Genomic DNA, 24,115 nt, shown 5'->3' with positions numbered 1-24,115 from the left:
TAGTGTATCTGGATGCTCCTTTCCCAGTATCTTCTCTCTCCCTTGTAACGTCTTCTGGAGTATCTTCTTCGCCTCTTCGAATTCTTCTAGTTTATGCAGTGCACAAGCGAGGTTATTCATAGTTTTTAGTGTATCTGGATGCTCCTTTCCCAGTATCTTCTCTCTCGATCGTAACGCCTTCTGATGTATCTTCTTCGCCTCTTCGAAATCTCCCATGCCGGAGTGTACCACAGCGAGATCATTCATGCTGGATAGTGTTTCTCGATGCTCCTCTCCCAGCTCCTTCTCACTGATTTGTAGCACTTGCTCAAAAATGCTCTTTGCTTCGTCGAACTGCCGTAGGTGGGACAAGGCCACAGCTAGATTATTCATAGTGGTTAGTGTCCCTGGATGCTCCTTTCCTAGTTGCCGTTCTCGTAGTGGTAATATACGCCGAAGTGTTACCTCTGCTTCTTCGAACTTCCCTAGCCCTATCGTAGCCACGGCTAGGTTATTCATCATGTTAAGCGTAAAAGTATGGTCCTTTCCTACCATCTCCTCGGCCACCGGTAATGTTTCTCGCACCATCATCTCAGCCTCCTCGTACTTCCCTAATGCCGAGAGTATGGTCGCCATTTTGACGATACTCAACAACGTATTGGGGTGACTCGGCCCTAGCACCCTCTTTCTCACTTCCACTAATTGCACCGACAATTCCTTTGCCTTCTGCCATCGACCATCTGCGTAGAATGTTGTCCGGAGAGCCCCCCCTAGCGTCGCGGCATTTAATTCATTCAGCTGCAACTCCTGGACCAGCTCGCTGTAGCCGACGTTCATCTCCAACAGGTGTGTGCTCAAGTGCCGTCCAAACGAATGCCCTTCTTCCTCGCGGTCGGCCTGAACCACTGCCGCCAGGAGGAAGATCAATATGCATCGTCTCCAGGCTACATTCATCTCCTCTCCAGATTTTCTCGCACGCCACTGCACCAGACTGTGCATGGTCGTTCCCGCCCACTCACCATCTAATTGTCGAAGCAACCCATAACGCTTTAATGGTTGCGTAGCTTGTCGGTAATGAAAGTCGTCCCAGCCATTGTCGTGGCATGTAACAAATCGTTGAAGCCAGTCAGGCACATCACTTTCGGATAATTTGAATCCATCAAACAGGTCACGCCAACCATCACTAGCGAGTCGAAACATCTCCCTCTCCATCTGCCCACGGTCAAATTGTGCAAGAAACGTCAGCATTTGGATTGCGTGGTTGTGCGGAGCTTGTCTCTCGATGGCCGCTAAGCTTGTGTCCCACACAGTCCATACCGTCTTCTGATAAGACGAGAGTCGCTGGAAAGGCTGCCCCTGGAGAAGTTCATCCCGATGTCGGTCGAAATCATCCAGATATTGCCGGAAGACCCGGTAGAAGGTGTCGGAGTTCATCATGTTCATGTCATTGCGATGATGGGGCAGCTGCTCACTCAGGTAGAGCCCAGCGAGTTCTACCGCTAGGGCCAGACATCCAAGCCGTTTAACAACCTGGTCACAAAAGTCTCCCAATTCGTCGAGCTGTTGCACCCACTCTGAACCCACAGCCAGACCGACGTATGTCATGAGTAGACTCCGGGCTTCTTCGGTGCTCATCTCTCTAGCCTCGACGAACTTACAAGACCCTTGAAGGAAACCTGGAGTTTGTTGGTGCTGACTCGTCACAATCACATGTCCCCGGCTCCCTCGTGGGATGATCTCATCAATTCGCCACGAAGTATCGTCCGCGTTATCAACAATTACCAGCCATCGAGGGTCTCCTTCGTCCCTCTCGGAGAACCAGCGGCACACGCCAGCCACCGGAGGAAATTCCTGTAGTTCTAGGTCAGCAGTCGGGGAATTCTGAAACTCCAATCCCAGTGCGGCTGCCCCTCGTTCAAAACTTGCTTTGACTGTCTCCTTCGTTTGAGCGTCAATCCAGAAAACGGGATCGTAACATGCACGAGTCTCTTCGGCATAATTCAGTGCCAGCTGTGTCTTGCCCACACCACCCATTCCGTGGACGATGACTGCTTGGAAGCCTTTGACAGTCTCGTCAAACTCCGCGGTCTCACCATTAAAAGTCACTCCCAGACCCTTATGGATCTTTTGCGAAAGGTCTCGCCGAGATGTATATGTCTCTACTCGACTTGATGGCACAGAGTATATCTGCCGTGGCGGAGGCGGAAGGAAACGCACCAGCGTATCACGGACAGCCTCGTATTCCGCAGTCCGTTCCCCAAACTTGTTCAGTCCAGCATGGTTGACGGCCAAGCCGACATTATGGACATGTCCGGAACCCTCGGAGTACTTCGCCGACTGTTGGTTGACAACCTACACCCTCATTTAGCCCTGGCCACCGCTTCCAAAGTCTCTCGCACTTACGAACTTGCTCCACTGAAAGATTCCAACATCGACCAGGCAGGTGGGACGCTCTTCAAAGAAGTTGTATACCTGAACATGATCCTCGATTACCTGCGTGAATTGCTCATGCAGATCTTGAAGGTGTAATGAGTCGTATGTTATTTCGTCGAGAAGTAACGCATTCGATCCTAGCGGCCGTAAAAACCACGCAATCCACGATCCTAGCGAAGTAAAACTAGACCCTCGGTGAGGTGTCCCAAGGAAGACAATTCCACGAGTTCGGCTCACGATGTCTTGATATGGAGTGGTATTCTTTGCGCGTATCAATGCCTACCAGAATGAGAAATAGGCTCAGTCTGACCATAGAGTTGTAGAGCATGGTTCAATGAGATTTGGCCTTTCCTACCTGTTTCAAAAGGACGCCGCCGTAACTGTATGCAACAAACACCAAATCTCGTGCCTTTTCCTATTGGATTGGCATTAGCATCTGTGGAGGTTTTGTGGCGTTCTAACAAAATTGACTGTGGCATGTGTGTCCCCTCGTACTGTGACATACCTCCTCGGTTTGTCGGAATCTGCCTTGAAGATGTTGGAGCATGTTGCCTGCCAGATTCCACAGCCGCGTCTGAACCGCCCCACGTTGCCAGTATGAATCGTGATTGTAGAAGAAGATCCGGGTTTTGCGGCATGTGGCGGGGGGGATGTCGTCCACGAGGAGGTCCGTGACCCAACAGACTCCATCATCGTTTGCGTCCTCTAATTGACGCGGCTTTGTGGCATCGCGCGGCGGTCGGGCTCGCCATGTGGTGTCTGGGTTGGAACCCAGCCCATGAACGAAGATGATACTGATGGAATACGACCGTCAGTCTCCATTCCGTTTGTTGTCAGATTCTATCTGAAGGATTTTTTACTCACTCGACTCCATCCTTCCGCAGCTGTGTACCCAGTCCCTGCCGAGACCCGTCCACTGGTACCACCCCAAACTTGGACCGTGGGGCTTGGTCAGGGCGTTGTCGAGATGGGATGCCTCGTGTAAGCTGATAGTAGAGCAGGGGAGTCGCTAGCAGGGCAACGGAAGTCCATCCCGCCGCCGCCGCTGTGGGCCACGACATTGGCATTGAAGAGAGTTTCGGGCAATCTCTATGGCATTTACATTACTCTCGGCCCGTCGCATAGGACATCTTGGAGTGCTGATCAGATGCAGACGTTGGCCTTAGGTCATCATGATCAAAGGCACCGCAGATGTGAGGTGAGGAAGGTCGACGCAGGCGCAGGGAAGTCAACGCGATGGCTGGCTGATGGTCAGGCTGGGCAATTGAGGCCGCGCATGGTCACGCTACGAGGTTGGCGACTCAAGCCCCATCCAGCCCCATCAGCCTCACCACTGCTCACTAGCCACCTCGACCCTTTCCATCAATCAGCCACCGGAGCTCGCAGCAGGATTCATAACCTCGTACTGATCTCTGTTGCAAGACTACATGTGCGGTATCGATCCTTTCTTAAACTGGCTGCTGAAATACCAAATATGGTAGTCTTATTGTTGTCCCTGGCAAAATATACAGCGGCGCGAAGACGCTATTCATATCGTCTCGACTTGCATCTGACTTCACGGCAGACCGACGTCGTCTCCTGCCGTGTCGTATTCAATCTATCGGTCTGCGCGGGGCAAAACAGGATGTGAACATCCGGCAACGTCTGTGCTCTATCCGACAACAGCCTCCGGAGTCAGGTCCTTGAGAATGTTTAGGACCGACTGCACACCATCCTCCGATGTTCTCGCAAGACCGCAGACCGGGGCGACGCCAAATTTCCCCAAGTGTTTCCTCGCGGCAGCAACTCTCTCTTTTGAACCTTTCAGGTCATCTGGATATACAAGCCCGAGGTAGACGGCTACGTTCTTATCCTCCAGTTTTGAGAGAGCGCCGTAGGGAGTCGGGTCCTTCCATTCTGCCAGACAGCCAAAGTGTATCCACTGTACCTGTCTGCTGGCTTTGGCCTTGGATATGATCCGGTTCGCCAGTGCAACCATGACGGACATGTCCCGTGGCGCCAGGACGGGCTTGTTGTTTATATTGCCCATGCAGATGTGCAGGCCCGTGTAGGCCTCCGCGGGGACCTTTTCCATCAAGCCTGCATACTGGCCGGAATACCGCTCCATGGCATCCTCTTGAGGCGGGTGGAAGTCCTCCCTCAGCACACCCAGATAGGATGATGGATCCTGTTGGGCCTCGTTCTTGATGTAGTCGCTCGCAATATCGAATTGGATTGCGAGATCCTCCGTTGGGATGGCCCTGGTGATTGCCTCCGTCTCCTGCAGCATGGCCTGGTAGGTGAGATCCTCTACCAGATATTGAAATGCAGGCTTGACAAAGATGGCCATACTCGAAACTCCCGGCAAACACACCTGGAACCGCACGTGCTTCTCGATTGTACCCTCTTGCCGCAACTTGCAAAAGACCTTATACGACTCGACGGCGTCCTCAGCATATCCAAGCTTCCACGACGTGGACTTAATGGCCTCATGGAGCTGTTCAACATCCTCGGCCGACATCTCCTTCACCGGCAGAGGGTCGTATTTCTCGTCATACTCACGCCAGATCCTGCCAATCGCCGGGTTTTCCGTGGCTTTCTTTTGGACCAGACCGATGGTGAAGTTCCAACGCCACCCTGGCTCACCATCGGGGATGGTCTTAAGGCGCCCTTTCAGAGCAATTGCACACTTGGAAAATGCCGTCGTCGCATCCGGGGCTGGAAAACTGCCGACGAGATGCACAGGGGCTGCTTGGAATGCTGACATGGTGAAGAACTAGGGATTTTTCTCTGCTTTTAAGATTGGAGTCTCCGATCAAGGACTGGGTGTATATCTGACAAGCAATGGAACTCTTTTCAGGGTGCGTGTGATCCAACCCCGGTCGATGTGGAGGAGAACGAGAAATGGAACGCTGCCATTAGATCAACGATTCTACGGTCAAAAGACCCACAGACTGAAGACCCTTTTGAATATAGTAAGTACCGGCACCAATGACCTTTGATGCTGACTTGCATACGCGATCTCGGGATTCAATGTGCTGGACCAGTCGGGCATCGAAACGTCGCGAGGATGGCCTGGTACATCTAAGCGATGTGCAGGCCTACATTGGGCTAGAGGGAGCCTGCTGGGCCCCGTCGGAAGGACTGAAACTTGTTTACTAACAGTCTTCGCCGCGGCATGCAGCTCACTTCTCGCATATCTATGCTCTTTCACTCAAGGGAGTTGTGTCGTTTTACAGAATACAGCTATCTATCATCTGTGAAGGAGAGCGCCCAGGGATATAAGACAAGCTCACCAAGATCGATTGTGAGATCTTTCAGACCTCAACGCTACTCGTATTCTGGCAATACCCTGTCACTAAGGAGACATCAGTCCGTACTAGCTTTTGCGTCTGGCTCTTCTCCTCTTGGATGACCCCCACGCTGCATGATGGGCGATTTCGCCATCCGCTCCCAGTCGTGAAGCATTTCCGTGTTCTCCTTGGACAAGCGAACCTCCTCGCCTGCGCGATCTACCAACTCGACTTGATATGCAGCGGCAGCTTCTTCAAAGGTCGTCAATCCGGACAGGGCATCCTTGTACTTGAGAACCAGACTTCTGGCATCTGCAATGCCGTGATTCAAACCTTGGCCACGCTGGAAGGTCATGGGATGACCAGCATCTCCGGCAAGGAGAATCCTGCCTCTACGAGTATCCCAGGGCCGGGGAATCCAGTATGACAGATTATTGCTGTGGACTTTTGTTCCTTCAGGAATCCACAGGTTGGCAGATCGGAAGGGCTCACCCATGGTCTCAGCCTTAGCCTTCAAATTGGCCAGCGAAGCCACCTCTTCCCCTTCTTTCTTGTGCCATGTGGTCTGCAGCTGGAATACCCAGGTTGCTGGATCATCAGGGTCCGGTACATCTTGTACTGTGGATGGGGTTAGGATTGACAGCATTCTAATGACATACCACCCAGAAAGACAGATGCTTACTCGAAATCCATTGCCAATATCCATTTGGATGCATGCCCATGGCCATGATGGGATGAGCCTGGCGAACGAACTTGGCTTTCTCGGCATCATTATAACAGACATGCAGATTGACAGCGGAATAAGGGACGCTGCAGGGCTGGCCTTCTTCTCCAAACATAATGTTTCTGACCTGGGACTGGGCCCCATCAGCTCCTATCAGTGTGGTACCTGTGGCTTGTGTTCCGTCCTCGAAAACAGCTGTCACGGTAGAGTTATCATCGTCATAGGTGATATCGACAAGCTTTTTATTATACTTTGAAGAGGGGCCGGGTCAGCTTGACGACGGTGCAGGACGAAGATCCATGCTACTCGAAAGAATTTACCTGGACGTCTATACCCTCGGAGCACAGTTTCCTGAACCGCCGACGGGAAACGCGATACATGCGCAGCAGGGGAATGTTCTTCATCACTTCCCCGGTCTGACCATTGATGGCTGGGAGATGGCCGGGGTCGGGTGGCACAAAGGTAGGGTCGACGGCAGCCTCGTAGACTCGATCGAACAGGTCTTGGGGCAGGCAGTCGGCGAGCATCGGCAGGCCCCATTGTACCGACATGCCCCATTCTCGCGGTCGGTAGGCTGTGGCGGAGACCTCCGACTCAAAGATAGAAAAAGAAATGCCGATCTAACAAGAAACACAAGTGTCGTTTTCAGTCAGAATTTGTCGACCGCTATGTCGCCCACGCCGTTCTATCCGTACCTTTTTCAACCCCTGGGCAATGAGGAGGCCGACGATTCCTAGTCGTGAGACTTCGGTTAGCCTGTTTCATGGGCAGATGACACCCTGGGCGACACCTTCATGCGATGATAGGCGAAGTCCAACAGAAAGCCGCGTGACTCTCCAGCCCAACCATACCTGACCCTATAATGAGAACATGAACGGGATTTTTCTGGTCGGTCATCCTGCAGATGCACTCTTTTGTACCAACGATCCGTCCGAGAGGGGAGAAGGTTGTGGGGAGAGGCGACGGAAAAGGATGATCAAGCAGCAGGGAGGAGCGGGTATGGGCAGGTTTGATTCGAGGAAGTCCAGCTTTTATTGAGAGAGGATGCCGGGGATGAAGGCCAGAAGTTAGTCAATCTGATAGCCCTCAGTGACACCCAGTGTCGTGGGGGTAGTCATTGGACATGAATCCGGGCCGAAGAGTCGTCCACCTTAGTGGGTGAGTTGGCAATCTTATCAAGGTACGGCGGGCACGAGCTTGATTGGTCTTGAGATCCAGAGTTGACTGACACGTCAGCAGAGAGATAGTACATAATAGGAATGTTTATGCACGAGGACCGAGGAGAGGCTGGTACAGTAATCCCATTCGCAGGACAAGAGCTCGTATGTTGATGGAATAGTCTAGCTACAGGTGTAGCCTGCTTGCCGAGCCAGTCTACCCTCCGCTAGTGTCTTGACTTCAACACCGGAATGAAATTCTCTTCCACCTAACTATAGCGAGTTAAATGCTGCCTGGTAGGGGCTTACATATACTAGTCCTAACTACTCGCTATGCACAGTATGCTAGGAGCTAGGTACTTAGTGAATAAACTGAGACGGCCGGGACGGACCCCTGCGGGCCGCTTTGCTAGCCATCAGCCACTGCCTGACCGCTATGTACCTAGGTATCCGACGAGGATGAACAGCTTAGGGCTCACTAGCCATAAGCGATCGCCGCTGGGCAATGAGAATGCCAACAATCACCAGGAATCACTGCTTACCCACGGACTTGTCAACCTTTCCGCACGAATTTCCAATCTAATACCAGGTACCATTTGGAGAATTCCGCCGCCTCGAGCCCGGCACTGTTTTGATTCCAACTTTTGAACCACTCTAAGCTCTTTCCGTCATTGCTCTGTGCTGCTACAGCATAATCGCTTACGGCTGATTCATTGGCTCTTCGCAATGGCAAATCCCGTCCCCAAGGCTGGCTCCTGGCTTGTCGGAGGCTAGTTGGTGGGAAGTACATTACACCCTGGAACGCCACCTTTGGCCTCACCCAGCCTTGGTCGAGAGGTTTTGTCCGTCACATTTTAACTAACCCTTGTTGCCGCTGCGACGTAGTAGTCAAGGGAGGCTTCGGCTCTACGAACATGCCATCGCCAGGCCGTAATACAGCTGCTGCTGATCGAACGAGGTCTTCACCGCCAGCAATCGCGGAAGATCGTCCGCCAGATGAAGATCCCGGACCTGGTGGTGGCCCAAGTTCACAGCCTGAACCACCACCCACACAATTGGATCCGAACCAGCCCATCGAAGTTGATGTAGGAACTATATTCTTTCATTGTGCCGTCCTCGTCTCATTGTGCGTGGGTAACTTTGCTAACCAAGACCCTTCCTCTATATCTTGTTAGAGATCTGCAGATTTGGATTCTGCCTACGGTGATTCAGTGTACGCGGTCTGGAACCGGTGCTTGGGGGACAAGAGACAGTTGACGAGAAAAACAGACACAGTGACTTGACGTCGTTGGCGTCCAGCATTACTCGAGGTGTCTGGGAATATGGCCGACGATACCACTCCTATGGTCGATCCCGTAAGTGTTCTCCGCCCCATCCTATTCCAAAACTCTTAAAGGGAAGAGACAACAACGACGGCAAACGACACCAGAATTGAAACTAATTTTCCCGCGCAGAGTACGCCTTCCCCAACGACGACGCCGAGGCCGAAAGACTCGACATGCAACACGCCATGCAGACACACCTGCTGGGCGACCGACTGTTTTGGGCGCCCATCAACCCCAACCCGGCCAGGGTGCTGGATCTCGGGACCGGCACGGGCATCTGGGCCATTGAGTTTGCCGACATGTTCCCGTCCGCCGTGGTCACGGGCACCGACCTGAGTCCCATCCAGCCCGAGTGGGTGCCGCCGAACTGCAGTTTCGAGATCGACGACGCAGAGGCTGAGTGGACGTGGGAGGAGGCTTCTTTTGACTACATCCACAACCGCAACTTTGTCTGCGCGATTCGAGACTGGCCCAAGCTGATTCGCCAATGCTACCAGTAGGAACTCCTCATTATGGCCCTCAGGGCAAGACGCTGATGATTCGACGGTTGGTAGATTTGTCAAGCCTGGTGGCTGGGTAGAGTGGCATGAAAAGCACCCCTATCTCCTCAGCGACGATGGGTCTCTGCCGAAAGACTCGGCTCTTTTCCAATGGGGAGCCAAATTCTTCGAAGCCAGTACGTCACCAAGGCTTTTCTTTCTCTATCTTGTGCGCCATCGTCAGGCAAACCCTCCCACTGACATTAGAGAACAGGCATCCAATTCGGGACCGACGCCCGATCGCCCCAGCACCTGAAACGGCTAATGGAAGAGGCCGGGTTTGTGGATGTTCAAGAGCACATCCTCAAACTCCCCATCGGGTCGTGGCCGAAAGACCAGCGCCTCAAGGAAGTCGGTCTGTTCGAGACGGTCAACATGACCGAGGGGATCCAGGGCTTGACCATCATGCTCTTCACCCGCTGTCTGCACTGGAGTGCCGCCGAGGTCGAATCGTTCCTCTTGGAGGTACGCAGGGACGTCAAGAACAGGGCTATCCACAGCTATTATCATTTGTGAGTTTACAAATCTTTCCACCCCCTTCCAAAAACAGACGGCAGTAGATTGTGTGTCAGCAGGAATTGACCGTAAATGGATAGTTACGTGGTCTTTGGGCGGAGACCGGAGTAAGCGCGGACGTGCTGGAACCATTCACGCCTTGAGTTTTCACGGTTGATACGGCTCACAGGACCAAAGCTAGATTTGTTTTTCTTCCCTGTATTCTTCAGAACTCTCTTCCTTGACGGGGCCGTCATCTTCTGATTTTCCGGCGAGGGCATCAAAGCGAATCAACAGATAAGGGGGTTCAATCTATGATGATGGAGACCCAATCAAGCCGAATGGTAGTCTTTCAATATTAACAAGCCCAGCATTCCCGGGAACAAGCACTGGATTGGTTCCCGGAGAATAACCGCGCCGAATTTTGTTGGCTTCTTCTTGTCTATATGACCAAAGAAGGGGGTGACACGTCGCTTAGCAGTCTACGCAACCCTGGGGGATCCCCCGGGATGTTCTATACCGGTAGAGGATTTTACCCCGAGGGACACTTCCATCCCTGGATCGGTCTCACGGCATCTTAGGCCCCCCCCCAGTTGCCAGTTATCAACATCCCATCCGCACCCGTTCCGACTCCCACGTTCGCTGTACTTGCTTTCCACATGCTGGACTCTGAGGGTACAGCTCAGGAAGGAGTCATGAAAGCCTTTCAATTCGCCAACGTCGAAGAAGGTCTCCGTCTGAAGGACGTGCCCACGCCGAGATGCCCGCCAGGCGAAGTCGTCGTTCTGGTCGAGGCGACAGGGATCTGTCATTCGGATGCCCACGTCCTGAAGGGCCAGGGGGATTCCTGGTTGAGCAAAAGACCCATCACGCTGGGTCACGAGGTCGCCGGCACGGTCGCTGAAGCCGGTCCAGATGTGTCGGACTTCAAAGTGGGCGATCGGGTTGGCGTGGCGCTTGTTCCGACCAGCGACGAAGACTGGAACCACATCATCGGAGTCGGCAGAGACGGCGGATACGCGGAGAAGGTGGTGGTCCCGTCACGCGTCCTGGTACCTCTCCCCGAAGGCGTCAACTTCGCGCAGGCCGCAGTGGCAAGCGACTCGATCGCCACGGCGTACCACGCCGTCGTCGCCGAAGCGAGCGTCACGGCCACCACGACCGTCGCGATCGTCGGCATCGGCGGTCTGGGCCTCAACGGAGTCCGAATCGCCGCCCTTCGCGGCGCCACAGTCTACGGCGTCGACATCGACGAGAAGAAGTTCCCGGACGCCCTGGCCCAGGGCGCCAAAGCGTGTTTTCGAAAGCTCCTCGACATCCCCCGGGATGTCGTGATCGATGTGGTGGTGGATTTTGCCGGCGTGGGCGTCACCACCCAAGACGCGCTCCAACGCGTCAAGGCCTCTGGGACGGTCGTTCTGGTCGGCCTCGGTGTCCCGAGCTTCGAATTGTCCTCGCACACCTTGATGCTGCGCAGCCTGACGCTGCGTGGCTCGCGAGGAGCAACCCTGGCCGAGTACCGCGAGGTGTTGAAGTTGATCGCCGCGGGAGATATCGTCCCCAAGCTGACCGAGGTTCCGTTCTCCACAATTCCGGAGAGTCTACAACGGCTCGAGCGACTTGAAGTTGTTGGAAGGCTTTTTGCGAAACCAAATGCTTGATTCGCGTTGGGGGAAATTCAATGCAGGCACTTGCAGCGCTGACAAGTGCTGTGAAAAAGGGGGTGGGGAGATCGACATGGAAGACATTTGAGTTCGTATTTCCCAGGGGAAATTATAAGCATCGTAATGATATTGCCAAGCAGTCACAATATCATATGGGAAAACATGGTTAAATATACCTAGAGATCTAGAAGTTCGAGCATGCGCAGCCAATCGAAGACTTGCTTGAGAAACCCAAGGAGTTAAGGCTTGGCCAGCGCTAAATGATATGCCCGCGTATCTTCAGGCAGCCTCTCAAAATTCACTATACATCTCGCCCAAGCCGCGACCATGTCTGCTCACCAACGCAAATACGATCCCGCCGATTCTAGCCCGTGCAGCTCATGTCGAGACTTCCTCCCTCTGGATTTCAGCAAGAATAATCCTAGAACCTTCCTCCCCGACTTCCAGCGGACCGCAAGGGATGGGTGTTTTAGGTGCCAGTTTCTCTTGGCTGGCATTGAGAAATTCTCCTATTTCTGGAAAAGTAGTAGTGAATCCGCCGGTCAAGCTGCATCGACGACGGCCCAGGAGACTTGGAGGGAAGACGAAATCAGGGTTTTCAACTATGCGTACGATGCCGATGTATTGGAAGTTCTTCTGTCCCGACCGAGGCGAGCAGAGGAGGGATACGAAACCCTCGAGTTGGAGTTCTACTCTCACAAAGGTGGGTGGACGGACGGACGATGAAGGAGTATCTTCAACCACTGTGTCAACGACGATAACCTGGGTCTAGACGAAGAATCGCCCTTTCCCGAATTCTTCCCGGCCGGCGACGTTCCCCAAAGCTCGAACTCGGAGGCGAGCTTTGCAACGATTCAAGGGTGGATATCGACTTGCTTGTCAAGCCATAAGCTATGCTCGTCAGGCAAAGAATTGAGCATAATGCCCACCAGAATTCTCGATGTTGGTGTACCCGATGCTACCAACCAGAGACTCTGTCTGGAATCAGAGGTGGCTGTTCCAGCTCAGTATGCTGCTTTGAGCCACGCTTGGGGCAGGAAAGAGGACAGGATCAAGCCAATGCCGAAAACGCTCAAGTCCAACATTTGCCAGCGTCTTGAGGGCATAGATTGGTCAGAGTTGACGCGAACCTTCCAAGATGCCATCAAAATTACTCGACGTCTAGGTCTGAGATATCTATGGGTTGACGCTCTGTCCATCATTCAGGATGATGACGACGACTGGGCGCTGGAAGCAAGTCGTATGGCATCCGTCTATGAAAATGCGTATGTGGTGATCGCAGCGACAAGGTCTCGGACCGGCGACGACGGGTGCTTTTCGGAGAGGTCATGCAGTTACAAAGTAAGCCTGGCAGACTCAGCAGGGAAAGTATTCAATGCATATGTCAAACAAAAGATATCCCACCGCGACTTTGCCGAAGGACCCGCAACTTTCGAGACGATGCCTCTCTTCGACCGTGCCTGGGTGTTCCAGGAGCGCTTGCTGGCAACAAGAGTCATCCACTACACTCAGCATGAGATCATGTGGGAATGCAAAGAGTCCCTAAAGTGCGAATGTCAGGGTATGGAAAGCGGAAGAGACTGGTCGCACGGAAAGAACACTGGAAATTTCAAACTCAAACAGGCCCAGGTACTTTATCACAATGACAATGCGCTGGAGAGACTCAAGCAATGGTCGCGTATTTTGAGAGAATACTCTGTACGCTCGCTCCATTTTGATGGTGACCGATTACCGGCTCTCTCAGGCATAGCTGGTCAGATGCGACTGCCAAGTATGGGCCAGTATCTGGCGGGGATTTGGTCCGAATCAATGCCACAGACGTTGACTTGGAAAACGAGTGTGGGCATTGTCGAAAAGAGGTGGCTTACAAGAAGACCAGTCGAATACCGGGGGCCTTCTTGGTCGTGGGTCTCTGTGGAAGCTGAGTGTCTCATGTGGGTACCAGATCCAGCTGATGAGGTCGAGGTTCATTGCATAGTGGAAGAGGCGCAATGCAAACTTGTGAGTCCCGATCTCTATGGACAAGTCTCAAGCGGGGTTTTGACAGTATCTGCGCCATCCTTTTGGACCAAACTCAGATATACTGAGTTAAGGGATCAAAACGACGTCCAGCGCTACAGCCTCTCCTTTGACGGCGGCTCTGTGGTCCTCGACGCGGATGTGCCCTTGATCGAAGGACCCAGTGAAGTTCCCGAGGGAACTCTGATACTAGTCATGGTCGTTTTGAGCAATGATATTCCCAACAAGGTGGAGAGACATAAACCGTTGTGGAAGAACAGACAAGTGAGCCGGTGGTGGAGGGGCGTGGCACTACAGCCGTGCAGACTTGAAGACGGTGCATTCGAACGGATCGGCCATGTTTCTGGACGAGTGGATAAATTGGCCAACACAAAGTCGATAAGAGTCAAGATCGTATGAACAACGATCAGCTCGTTGAGGTACATGCCCAAATAGGCTTCCCGTCAGGTGCGTGTGGTGCTTGTATATGGTCCTCGGAGTTTCGTAATGAAAAGGTATCCTTTGGGAACCTGGAAGTATCGCCTGGGTGCGCCTTGTGACTTCTAGAAACGGACTGAACAAACATGGCCGGGCGTCAGTATTGTCATTTCGAGACAGCAAGGAAGAGAAGCCTCCTCTTCGAGATGGGGGTTTGACACGGTGGCGGCTAGCGAAGATAGAGCAGTGCGCACCGTGAGACTGAAGGGAATGACCAAAGGGGGTCGAGTTGAAGTGAGAATGTGGCTTGCCAAGACTGTGGCTGTCCGAGCTCATCACGTGGTCACCGTTCTCATATCAATTTTCTATCCTGACCTCGCGGGTGTCATTTCTTCCCCTTTCATGTCGTCCTCGGTGCTGCAAGCCTCTCCACCTCGACGTGGTATTTTACACCTTCAGGCCTCTATCTGCTGCTGCTAGTTTTCTCGGTTCAAGGTACAAGACCCATGACCAGCCTTTCGGGCCTTTCGACTTAGGAAATACCCTCCTTGAAATTCTTCCCCGAGCCTCCCAAAGTACTTCTTTAGTTCCTTTGACTGCTCTCGCACTTGGAGGGGAATAAAGCTTCGTCTTCTGATCCATCAAAGCTCAGTCTCCCAAACCATGACTTCCTCTGCAGTCGTACCCGGCCAGGTTCTAGCCAGCACATCATCCCACATCCCCGGTCCAGGCACTCACGTCTATGAGAACAACATCCTCGCCTCAATCCTGGGCCAATCAGTTATCACGCCGGCACCGAACAAATCGAGCAAGCCGACGGTCTCCGTTCCTCGTCAAGCCACGGCTCTAGCTTCAATCAACTCCCTCCCAAAAGTAGGCTCGGCGGTTCTCTGCCGCGTCACCAGGGTCCGACAACGGGAACTTTCGGCCTCGATCCTGGCCATCGTCGACGACGCCGCATCCATCTCCGCCAACGACATCGTCTCTTACTCACAAATCACCGACGACGACCTGCAGTTCCAATGCGTGCTTCGGCGCGAGGACATCCGCACGCACGAAAAGGACAAGATCGTCATCAACGACATGTACCGCGTCGGCGACATCATTCGCGCGACCGTGATCAGCTTGGGCGACGAGAGGAACTACTACATCAGCACGGCGGGGAATGAGTTTGGTGTCGTGGTGGCCACGAGTGAGGCCGGCAACGCCATGGTCCCCGCCAGTTGGAAGGAGATGAGGGACGCCGTGACTGGGAAAGGGGAGAGTCGAAAAGTCGCGAAACCTTCATGAAGTCGGCTCCAGACTCGGGACAGCGTCAACTCTAAACGACATGATCCATGTGCACTGTGCCAGCCAAAATGTCATCATGGCCAGCCTCTCGAGAAACACCACACGTGGCGAGAATCTGCTCAAGGGCTCATCAACCGAGTCATGAGCCATGGACGTCATTGCTGTATCCAAGAGCACTGCTACATTCCTCTGAGAACAGGACAGAATGCAATGGCACCCTGCCACAGCAAGAACGCCGCCGCGCAACGCAGACAAAGGTGACGCTGAGCATTGATTGTCTAACCACCTTGAACCCAAAATGCCTCCTCAAGACGTAACTATCTCGCTGTACTCCTCCAAACAGAGAAACAGAGGCAAGGGCACCTGCAGTGCAGGACCCCCCCCTTCAAGACTGAAAACCGCCGTGAGCCATCCGAAGGCAAGGAAAACTCAGTCTCCTTGGATCAGGTAGGAGACCCAGATCTCTCAAAAAAAAAACGCAATCATCAAGGAAAGGCATCAAACTTTCCCGCCTTTGTCCGGCGCAGTGGGAGCCGAGACATGACTGATGAACGAGATGGAGGAAAGGCGAGGGGGAATCGACCCGGCCTTGAAAATCATCCAAACTCGATCGACTCTGCGCGTTGCTCGGGCATATCATCCGTTTTTCTTTCGCCTTCCCTTCCACTTCCAGATCCAGATCCAGTTCCAGTTCCATTTCCATTTCTTCCATTCTCATCACATCGACCTCGTACACCTTACGGTACCTACCTACCCTCTACCATTTCCCCTTACCTTACCTTTCGTAGCCATCCTCACCTTCACCAATCCCCCCTCCCCCAACATCGCCTCGTCTCAGAAACAACCTCTCCAGTATCCATGGTCACGACCCCTACCGCAATGTCAGGCTGTGTTCGTCACGGGAGGAATATCAATCATCGCCCGCCCAAGCCGACTCCACAAAGGGGCAGGCGTGGGGAGCGAAGGACTCCTCCTATCATCCAGGTCCGCCATTCTTGATATAAATGCTTTGGATGGTACGGAAAGAATATTGGGGGAGGAGACATCCATTGGTAAAAATAACCATTGCGTGAACACGCCCGACGACACCCAAATTCCCAGACCCAAACGAAAAGAGACATGTGTCTGCGGATTGCAAAGGTGTACAATTAATGCATTGAGGCTAGAATGAAATGGCGTATCCTGCCCGTCCTCTCGCTTTCTTCCGTTCCTACTCCCACAAGGACAAACAACGAAAGTCCTGAAGAGTCTTCCTTCAAAAGATAAACGGTATTGACGTCGCAATACCTACCGTGTCCCTTTCTCCTCACAAGCCCCCTATTCTCATTCTGACCCCAAGCAGTGACAATCAGACCCCTCAACGCCTCGCTATGCTCCCTGCACACTCCGATGCACACTTTGCGTGCCCATGCCCAGTGGCAGCCCTTTTTCGTTGCAATTCCGTGTAAAGGGGTATATGATAATATTCAGAGGCTTTAAACAAAGAACAGCCCTCCAGGTGCCTACTTTCAACCTTCCACCAGGGTCTGCTTGGGCCCCTTACCAAGCAATTCCAAAGATCTTTGAGCAAGAGCAATCACCTCACCCTCACCCTCCTCACCTTCCTCGTCATCGGATTCAACATGCTTGTCGGCAATCGTCTTGACCATCTGGATGATGTCTTCAGACTTGGCCACCAAGCTCACAAGCTTCTTGTCGTCCGACTCCAGTAGCTGCAGCAACGTCCAGATTGCAATGTGTTGAAACGTGGGGTCACCACTGCATAGGAAACGCTTGAGATAGCCGTGAATGCCACCGTTTGGCTCTGTCCAATCGCGAACGAAAATCGAATAGTCGCCAACCTTGGAGGACAAATTGCCAAGCGCGGCGGCACTATTCCCTTGAACTTCAATGCTTTCCGAATCAGTCAGAGGAATCAAGACGTCGAAGACCCCCATGTTGAGCAGGTGTGTCTTTAGTTCGTCGCTCAATGCCAACACCGCAATACACGCCGTCATCTCAGATTGTACACTCAACGGCACATGCAGAACAAGCTCCTTGCATTTCTGCACTGCTCCGGCCTCCAAAACGAGTTGCTTGTTCCGGTCGGAGCTTGCAGCGAGATTGCGTAGAGTCGAAATAGCATGGCATTGGATCTCCTCGTTCTCCGTAGAGCCGAGAAGATCCACCAGTGGTTTGAGGAAGCCGGCGTCAATGATGGGCGATTCGTTCAGAGGGTGGATCGAAATATTGCGAATGCACGCGACGGCAGAAAGGATAAGTGGTAGGTACGAGGACTGAAGGAGGCGGAGAAGTGGTTGCAAGCCTCTAGCTCGAACAATCTCCAGTTGGTACTTTTCATCTGATGCCAAATTTCGGAGAGCCAGTGCGGCCTGACACTGCACCTTGGGTGTTCCTGAGTCCATCAATTGGACCAGTGATTGGACAAGCCGTGGTTCGGTCTGGGCGAGTTTCTTTCTGTTGGATGCGTCGACGGCGATGTTGCTGAGAGCTGTGGTGCAGTAATATTGGACATCCATATCAGGCGATTGAAGCAGTTGAACGAGCACCGGGATGGCTCCAGCATTGACGAGTTGTTGTCTGTTATCATCTGCGCACCGTTAGCACGACAACGACCGTGAAACAACTTCATTCTTCCTTACCAGAATGTGTCATGTTGAGCAGCGCGCCGGTTGCATTCCTCTGAACTCGCATATCTTTGGACTTTGCCAGCCTTGTCAACGGACCCAACGCTCCTGACCTTGCGATCTTGGCTTTGTTATCTTCATGGGTAGCAAGATTGGTAATGCAGCCGACAGCATTGCACTGGACCTCGACATTGGGGGACATCATCTGACGGATGAGAGGAGGTAATCCGCCGAGTTGGACGATAGCGACCTTGTTTTCCGCTATGGCGTGTCAATTAGGAAAGGTCAATGGAACTTATTGGGGGAACGTACGATTCACAGCCAGATTGCCTAGGGCTGCACTAGCAGCTCGTTGGACTTCAATGTCGGGGTTTTGTAGGAGGAATAGGATGGGTTCCAAGGTGTCTCTATCAACTTCTCTCACGTCTGCAACAACAATTAGATTGTATTTTTGCCGTGTGTTTCTTGACCACATACCTCGCTCTGTGATCTCGGCAAATGTGAGGCTAGCGCTCCGTTGTAGGTCAACATTGTCCGAATAGACAAGAGTGCTTAATGCTCGTAATGGTTCTCCGGAAAAGAAGTCTGTTTCTCCTCGCTGTGGTCTGTCAGGCTTTGACTCTGTATAACAAAGGGGTTCTGGGCACACACATTCTCGAGGTATTGTAGGAGATCTGCAACGGCTTCTCGTTCGCTGTCTGCGAGGGCGGGTTCGTAGAGGTTATCCTTGTTCCCCCCTGCAACGACCGAGGTCAGTATTCGGGCATGGTCGAGCAACATAGCTAAGACAGACCTTGGCAGCTTTTGCAGCAGGCCGACAGTACGTTGCCCATCTCGAGGCGTGGGCCCCGAAGGGGTCGGATTGGTCGAGGGTGATACTGTTGATCAAAGGAATTGCGATGAGGCAGGAGTGTGTGCGGGTGTCCTGGCCGCTTATGGAGAGGTTGAATGAGAAAGGCTCATCTGATGGTCATGCTGATGCCGATGGTGATGCAATCTTGGAACGATGCTGGCAAGGCTCCCGATGTCTGTTATGTTAAGATGAGGAAAGCTTTGAACTCGGCTTGGATTCGCTGACGCAGGCAATGCTGCAGCAAGAGGCACGGCGTCGTCGCTGCACTGCGTGACCTGCAGTTGCAGTTCAACACAAAGGTACGCGTGCAGGCAAGAACGACGAGAACGACGAGAACGCCGGAGAAGAGGAAGTGTGTGGCGTGTGACCCGGTCTCAAGGAGCAAGCAGTCGCAGGATGTGAATGGCGATTGCTAGTGGTGTGAAGGTGGTCAACATGGAGTTTTGGCGGAAGTGCACGAGTTGAGGAAGCTGCAGAAGCAGCGTGCGCCGTGCGGGTGGTTAGCGCAGGCCTAGTTCCCGCATGACAATTGGCGCTGTAGGCTTCCTATAGGTGCCTAGCCCCCAGAGGCGGACGCTGTTAGGCTGATGCCGCCGATGTGGATGCCCCCCAGAACTGGAGGAGAGCCAACCGCTTACACCTTCAGCCCGATCTTCCCCTACATTTTCGGATATTCCCTTGAACCTCGCATTCTAGCAAAATCCAGACTCTTATACCTCGTACAATACCTATAGTCATCCAGCCTTGTCGAGGTCAGGAAGGCCAGTGCTCTGATATGACCCTTTGTACCTACATGCCCCTGCAAAGAGGACACCTACGACGTATGGGGAAATCCACGAATGATCCAAGGCTTCACCGCCAATAAGGCTTTCACATGCTTGCGACGTCATCGATCACAGAGACCCGAAGGAGCACAGGGAGAGAAGAAGATCACCGTGGAAGAGAATAGACTTTCGGGCATTCAAGCTGTATATTATATGTAGGTATCCGTCTATGCTATCTAGGGTATCTTATCTCTCCAGCTCAGGCTGTAGTATGCTATGCCATTTCCTCCCTCTTCATGTTCGCCAAAATGCAGCGACAATGCCCAGCAACCAAACTCTGTTGTCCTCGTAACTCCTCTCATGATATTGGTGGTGTCGATTGTTTGAGTGTTATAAAAGTAAGGAATTTCGTTTCTCTTCTCGTGTCTATGATCTTAGCGGCTCTGCTTTTGGCGTCTCGACTATAACCTTAGCCGTGCTATGCTTGCGGCCGAAGAGCGCGCCTTGCTTGATGACGGGCGAGTAGATGCCCGCAGGCGTCAACGTCTCGGTGGTTGGTCGAAGCTGATCAAGGGCGTTCTTGATGGACGACTTGATCTTTTGCGATGTCTTGGAGGACTTGCTGGAGGTGGATTCTTCGGAGACTCGACGGGGTGTCATAGCCGAGCTGTTCTTCTCGGCCTGAGTGAGGTTGTAATACCCTGCGTAGAGCATATTGAGCGATGTAAATGGGATGTTTGGTGTTATTCGGTGGTGATAGGTTGATACAGCCTTTGCCGGGTTGAGTATTTGTGTACGTGTTGAGGATAGGACATGAATCCCTTTTTTTCTTTAACCCTTCTTGAGACAGAACGAATTGCTCACCTTTGAGCACTCGAGGGATGGGTTTATATAAGGACCATCTTACCCCTGGAGGGCAATATGAAATTTCTCATCGACTTACCACTCATAAACCCGGGTTTGAGGGTACCGTGGGGGATGTCATCATCTACCCACGACGAATCCTAGACAAACCCAACAGTCGTCTGGGAAATGAAAACATGCCACAGCGCGCTCACCAATCATCGTGGATGTTGAATACGCCCTTAGGACACATGTTGCCCCAGGGCGTGTGCGGTTGTCGTTAGCGGATATCCATGTGTCAGGACCATGAAAGGCGCGTGTGAACCTGCTTTTAGCGGATTTCCGTTTGTCATGGCCGCCCCAGCCAGTCACAGGCCTGAAAATTCTCTGTAAAAACTCTGCTTAACTAAGAACTTAGGGGGAAAGCGTCTGTGGGCCAGTCAGAGAGCGTGGAGCAGGCGTTTAGCAAACGGCATGTGCGGCGTGCCAGTGGTGAGAGGCTTGGTATGAGGTGGGATCTGCGCCTTTCATGTCGTCTGATCCCATTACCAAAATATATACGACCTCGGGGTGGTAGGTGGGCCGAATGCTTGCTGTTGTTGGCCTTGTAAAGCAAATGGTTCCTGGGCGCCATGGACATGATACGACTGTGCTGCCATGAGCCCATATTTCCAGAGCGGTATCGATGTGGACTGACTTCCTAAGGGGACTTCTCATCTCTTCATCCGGGGAACAAGACTTCCGAAACCTGGGCTTCCCAGCAACGGATAGAAGCCGACCTCAATCTGCTTCGAGCATCTCTGCTGCTATGTGTTTTCGTAAGAACTATGTTACAACAATGTCACCCTTACCCGACCTGACCACTGCCAGGAGGAATGCTGATGATAAAACAAGTTCCAGACGGAGGACATCCGCCTTCATTAAGGACGCGACACGAACTGCATTGAGCCTCGCTGATCCCTCTGGGATACCCCAGATCTAGGATCCAACATTTCCGGGGCCCTCGCTGGATCTTACCATCCAGGCGGCTACGTTTCGAGTCAACGGTGTTTGACGGACTGCGGAGAGTTGACCATCTCGATCGAGTGTCACTTTTGCTTTTTTCCTCATCTGACCAAGGTCGAAATGCGTAAGGCCTGAGAAACATGTGTCTCCTTACCATGGCCGTGTAAATGCAAAAGGACATCATGAGGCTAACCGAAACTCCACTGTTTGTTTGAGGATGTCGAGCATTAGGGTACCCACCCGCGACCAGCCATAAGGTGATAGAAAGGTTGCACACAATACGAAGCACGGGACGAGGAGGCTCAATACCTTCTGCGTTGTCTGGGATCATCGTACCCGTCACTTTCGTGGTATCGTTTTCTCGAGCCGTAGTCGTCTTCACGTCTGCTGCTTCCGTATCGATCACGGTCTCGGTCTCGATCGCGGTCTCTTTCTCGGTCTCGATCTCGGTCACGGTCTCGGTCTCGGTTGTCATATCCACGATCTCGTCCTCCGAGGGGGTCGGTATTGCTGCCAGTCGCGCCGCGTTGATCCCTTCCTCCACCATACCCATTCCGTCGATCGTCATAGCCTCCGCCATAACCACCTCTCCCACCGGGTCCGCTGGGCGCGTTGGGAGGAGGAGGTCCATTCTGGTAGCCTTGTCGTCCGCCGAAGCCTCCTCCGCCCTGGTAGCCAATACCACCTCGCCCACCAAAGCCTCCTCGGTCGCCACGAAACCCACCGCGGAAGCCTCCACCACGACCGCCAAAGCCCCCTCTGAATCCGCCGCCATACCCACCCGGGGGTCCGAATGTAGGCTTTGCAGGAGCTTGCTTGGTATATCCTCGTCCACCAAGACCTCCGCCGAATCTTCTCGGTCTCCAACCTGGGACCATACGGCCACGTTCAACATCGACAACGACTCTTCTGTCCTTAATCCGTAGGCCGTCTGTTTCTTTGTACGCAGCTGTTAAATTGTAAGGAAGTTCGAGGTCAGTACCATGACATCTTACCACTGGATCTTTGGCTTGGAGTGAAGGGTCTCGGGCAGAGGGGTTTGCATAGAAGAAAGTACCTCTCATATCCTTTTCTCTCTCATAGACAATGAAGGCGTAACCTCTATGTGGCTTTTTGGGTTTGGGTGTTGTCTCATCCTTGACGATCCTGATCCTCTCGATCGGACCAAACCTGCCAAACTCACGCTCCAAGTCTGCTTCTTTCACGTCGTAACTCAAACGGCCCACAAACAGTGTCTTGACCGCATCACCTTTAATCTTGGGGTCATCGTTTGGTCTGTAGCCCTGAAAATCGGGTTGCTCAATCTCTTGCTGGCGCAACTTCTTCTCGAGTCTCTTGCGATCGCGCTGTTGCAGCCAAGACTCGGTTGCTTCATACACGTCGGTCGCCTTGTACTCCTCTAGCTGCGGAAGATACGCGGCTATGCCAGATAGCTGTGATTGCTTGAGGGCTTTCTCGTCCGGCGCGGTGTCTTGAGGGGGAATGTAGCGGAGGGGAGGTCGGGGTTGGAACAGAGCAAGGAGATTGGGAGGAAGTTTGTCCGTCATCTTGAAGCAAGGCCGGAAGAAGCTTTTCGGTAGAGAAGCACGATAGTCATCAGTGCGAAAAGGAAAAGAAGAGAAAAGAACACAAATGCACTGGGTTCAAATAAAATTACAGAGGCAGAGATAGCGGAAGGAAAGGATAAGTAGACAAAGGGTTGAAGGAAGCTGAATGCCCGCGCGTTTGATGGAGAAATGAAATTGTTGTTTCCTGAACTGCCCAGGAGAACATCCTAGTCCCCGGAACGGTTTAGTGCCACGTCAATATTCAACAGCCACACTTTACAACACAGCTGAACAGCTATCTTCAGTTTGCACGACCAAGATGTAGGTAACTACCTAGGTACCTGGCATCAATATACCTCTAAGATGCACTGTGTCGCTGCTGGCTCTGATATGGCTGATTCAACCATTCACAGATCCCCTAGAATGGTATATCTATCCCCTGAGCACATTATCGATCATCAATTCACCATTTACAAGGGCTAGCTACTCGTGAAGAACGTCCAAGACATAAGAAAACTTTCTAGATATCGGCGATGGAGCCGTCCAGTCGATATCCATTAGGCAACAACGATCCCACCTCAGCGTTGCGGACTGATGTCGATGACCTTGAATTGAGTGCGCACCGCCACAGTCACGTGACATGATCTATCCTGCTCGCGCTGTGCGCCACAGTCACCAGCCCCCGTCGTGTTCGCTTAGTCTCTATGCGAACTCTGCAGAGGAAGGAAACAACGTATTCGTATCGTGGCCGTCGATCTCTCCCAACAACGTCGCTTCTTCTAATTGATCATTTATAAACTCTTTCCCATAACAAGAGTAGAAAACAGCCTTGCGAAGTGCCTTGTGGATCTTGGCATTCATCGCATACAGAGTTTTTGGGCCTCGTCCAAGAAATTCATGCATCTGAGATGAATTGCTACTATTTTCCGCAGAATCCTCCTGATCGAGATTGGCCCGGCAATTGAGTTCGACTACCCCGAGGTATTCGACAAAGGATTACTGGCCTCTATTTCAGAGTATGTGGATGCTTCTCAGGCAACTTGTTTAGTCCTGTTGAAGAGGGGTAGTTCTCAACGAAATTTATATTGAGATCGTTTCCTTCCCTGGTGCCAGAGGAGTATTCAACGTCTTACGTCTCTTTGCACGCCTCATCACAAAGCAT

The 24,115-nt window shown here is 52.6% G+C and overlaps 10 protein-coding genes across 10 annotated transcripts; 4 read left to right on the top strand and 6 right to left on the bottom strand.

Moving 5' to 3' along the window:
* Window positions 1-242: 242 nt before the first annotated feature.
* Z520_00709 (uncharacterized protein) lies at window positions 243-3,473 on the bottom strand (the record flags this gene model as incomplete). Its single annotated transcript, XM_016771229.1, has 6 exons — window positions 243-359; window positions 445-2,331; window positions 2,383-2,673; window positions 2,768-2,827; window positions 2,918-3,206; window positions 3,277-3,473. 6 exons carry the CDS (start codon window positions 3,471-3,473, stop codon window positions 243-245), a joined length of 2,841 nt encoding a protein of 946 aa, XP_016638139.1.
* Window positions 3,474-4,063: 590 nt separating this feature from the next.
* Z520_00708 (uncharacterized protein) lies at window positions 4,064-5,158 on the bottom strand (the record flags this gene model as incomplete). The annotated part of the gene is made up of 1 exon (XM_016771228.1): window positions 4,064-5,158. The coding sequence occupies one exon, from the start codon at window positions 5,156-5,158 to the stop codon at window positions 4,064-4,066; it is 1,095 nt and encodes a 364-aa protein (XP_016638138.1).
* Window positions 5,159-5,760: 602 nt separating this feature from the next.
* Window positions 5,761-7,305, bottom strand: Z520_00707 (uncharacterized protein; the record flags this gene model as incomplete). The annotated part of the gene is made up of 5 exons (XM_016771227.1): window positions 5,761-6,302; window positions 6,367-6,658; window positions 6,729-7,028; window positions 7,104-7,141; window positions 7,260-7,305. The coding sequence occupies 5 exons, from the start codon at window positions 7,303-7,305 to the stop codon at window positions 5,761-5,763; spliced, it is 1,218 nt and encodes a 405-aa protein (XP_016638137.1).
* A 1,174-nt stretch (window positions 7,306-8,479) lies between these two features.
* On the top strand, window positions 8,480-9,945 carry Z520_00706 (uncharacterized protein; the record flags this gene model as incomplete). Its single annotated transcript, XM_016771226.1, has 6 exons — window positions 8,480-8,699; window positions 8,751-8,778; window positions 8,835-8,920; window positions 9,020-9,386; window positions 9,445-9,566; window positions 9,644-9,945. 6 exons carry the CDS (start codon window positions 8,480-8,482, stop codon window positions 9,943-9,945), a joined length of 1,125 nt encoding a protein of 374 aa, XP_016638136.1.
* A 638-nt stretch (window positions 9,946-10,583) lies between these two features.
* Window positions 10,584-11,585, top strand: Z520_00705 (uncharacterized protein; the record flags this gene model as incomplete). Its single annotated transcript, XM_016771225.1, has 1 exon — window positions 10,584-11,585. The coding sequence occupies one exon, from the start codon at window positions 10,584-10,586 to the stop codon at window positions 11,583-11,585; it is 1,002 nt and encodes a 333-aa protein (XP_016638135.1).
* Window positions 11,586-11,915: 330 nt separating this feature from the next.
* On the top strand, window positions 11,916-14,006 carry Z520_00704 (uncharacterized protein; the record flags this gene model as incomplete). Its single annotated transcript, XM_016771224.1, has 2 exons — window positions 11,916-12,291; window positions 12,361-14,006. 2 exons carry the CDS (start codon window positions 11,916-11,918, stop codon window positions 14,004-14,006), a joined length of 2,022 nt encoding a protein of 673 aa, XP_016638134.1.
* A 681-nt stretch (window positions 14,007-14,687) lies between these two features.
* Z520_00703 (uncharacterized protein) lies at window positions 14,688-15,314 on the top strand (the record flags this gene model as incomplete). Its single annotated transcript, XM_016771223.1, has 1 exon — window positions 14,688-15,314. The coding sequence occupies one exon, from the start codon at window positions 14,688-14,690 to the stop codon at window positions 15,312-15,314; it is 627 nt and encodes a 208-aa protein (XP_016638133.1).
* Window positions 15,315-16,822: 1,508 nt separating this feature from the next.
* Window positions 16,823-18,721, bottom strand: Z520_00702 (vacuolar protein 8; the record flags this gene model as incomplete). The annotated part of the gene is made up of 5 exons (XM_016771222.1): window positions 16,823-17,904; window positions 17,957-18,202; window positions 18,254-18,367; window positions 18,419-18,539; window positions 18,593-18,721. 5 exons carry the CDS (start codon window positions 18,719-18,721, stop codon window positions 16,823-16,825), a joined length of 1,692 nt encoding a protein of 563 aa, XP_016638132.1.
* A 1,263-nt stretch (window positions 18,722-19,984) lies between these two features.
* Z520_00701 (uncharacterized protein) lies at window positions 19,985-20,272 on the bottom strand (the record flags this gene model as incomplete). The annotated part of the gene is made up of 1 exon (XM_016771221.1): window positions 19,985-20,272. The coding sequence occupies one exon, from the start codon at window positions 20,270-20,272 to the stop codon at window positions 19,985-19,987; it is 288 nt and encodes a 95-aa protein (XP_016638131.1).
* Window positions 20,273-21,708: 1,436 nt separating this feature from the next.
* Z520_00700 (uncharacterized protein) lies at window positions 21,709-22,953 on the bottom strand (the record flags this gene model as incomplete). The annotated part of the gene is made up of 1 exon (XM_016771220.1): window positions 21,709-22,953. The coding sequence occupies one exon, from the start codon at window positions 22,951-22,953 to the stop codon at window positions 21,709-21,711; it is 1,245 nt and encodes a 414-aa protein (XP_016638130.1).
* Window positions 22,954-24,115: the final 1,162 nt, after the last annotated feature.

The sequence above is a fragment of the Fonsecaea multimorphosa genome, assembly GCF_000836435.1.
Source record: "Fonsecaea multimorphosa CBS 102226 unplaced genomic scaffold supercont1.1, whole genome shotgun sequence".
Lineage (NCBI taxonomy): Eukaryota > Fungi > Ascomycota > Eurotiomycetes > Chaetothyriales > Herpotrichiellaceae > Fonsecaea > Fonsecaea multimorphosa.
Note: the sequence above shows the minus strand (reverse complement) of the source record. Positions and strands in the feature narration are given on the sequence as shown.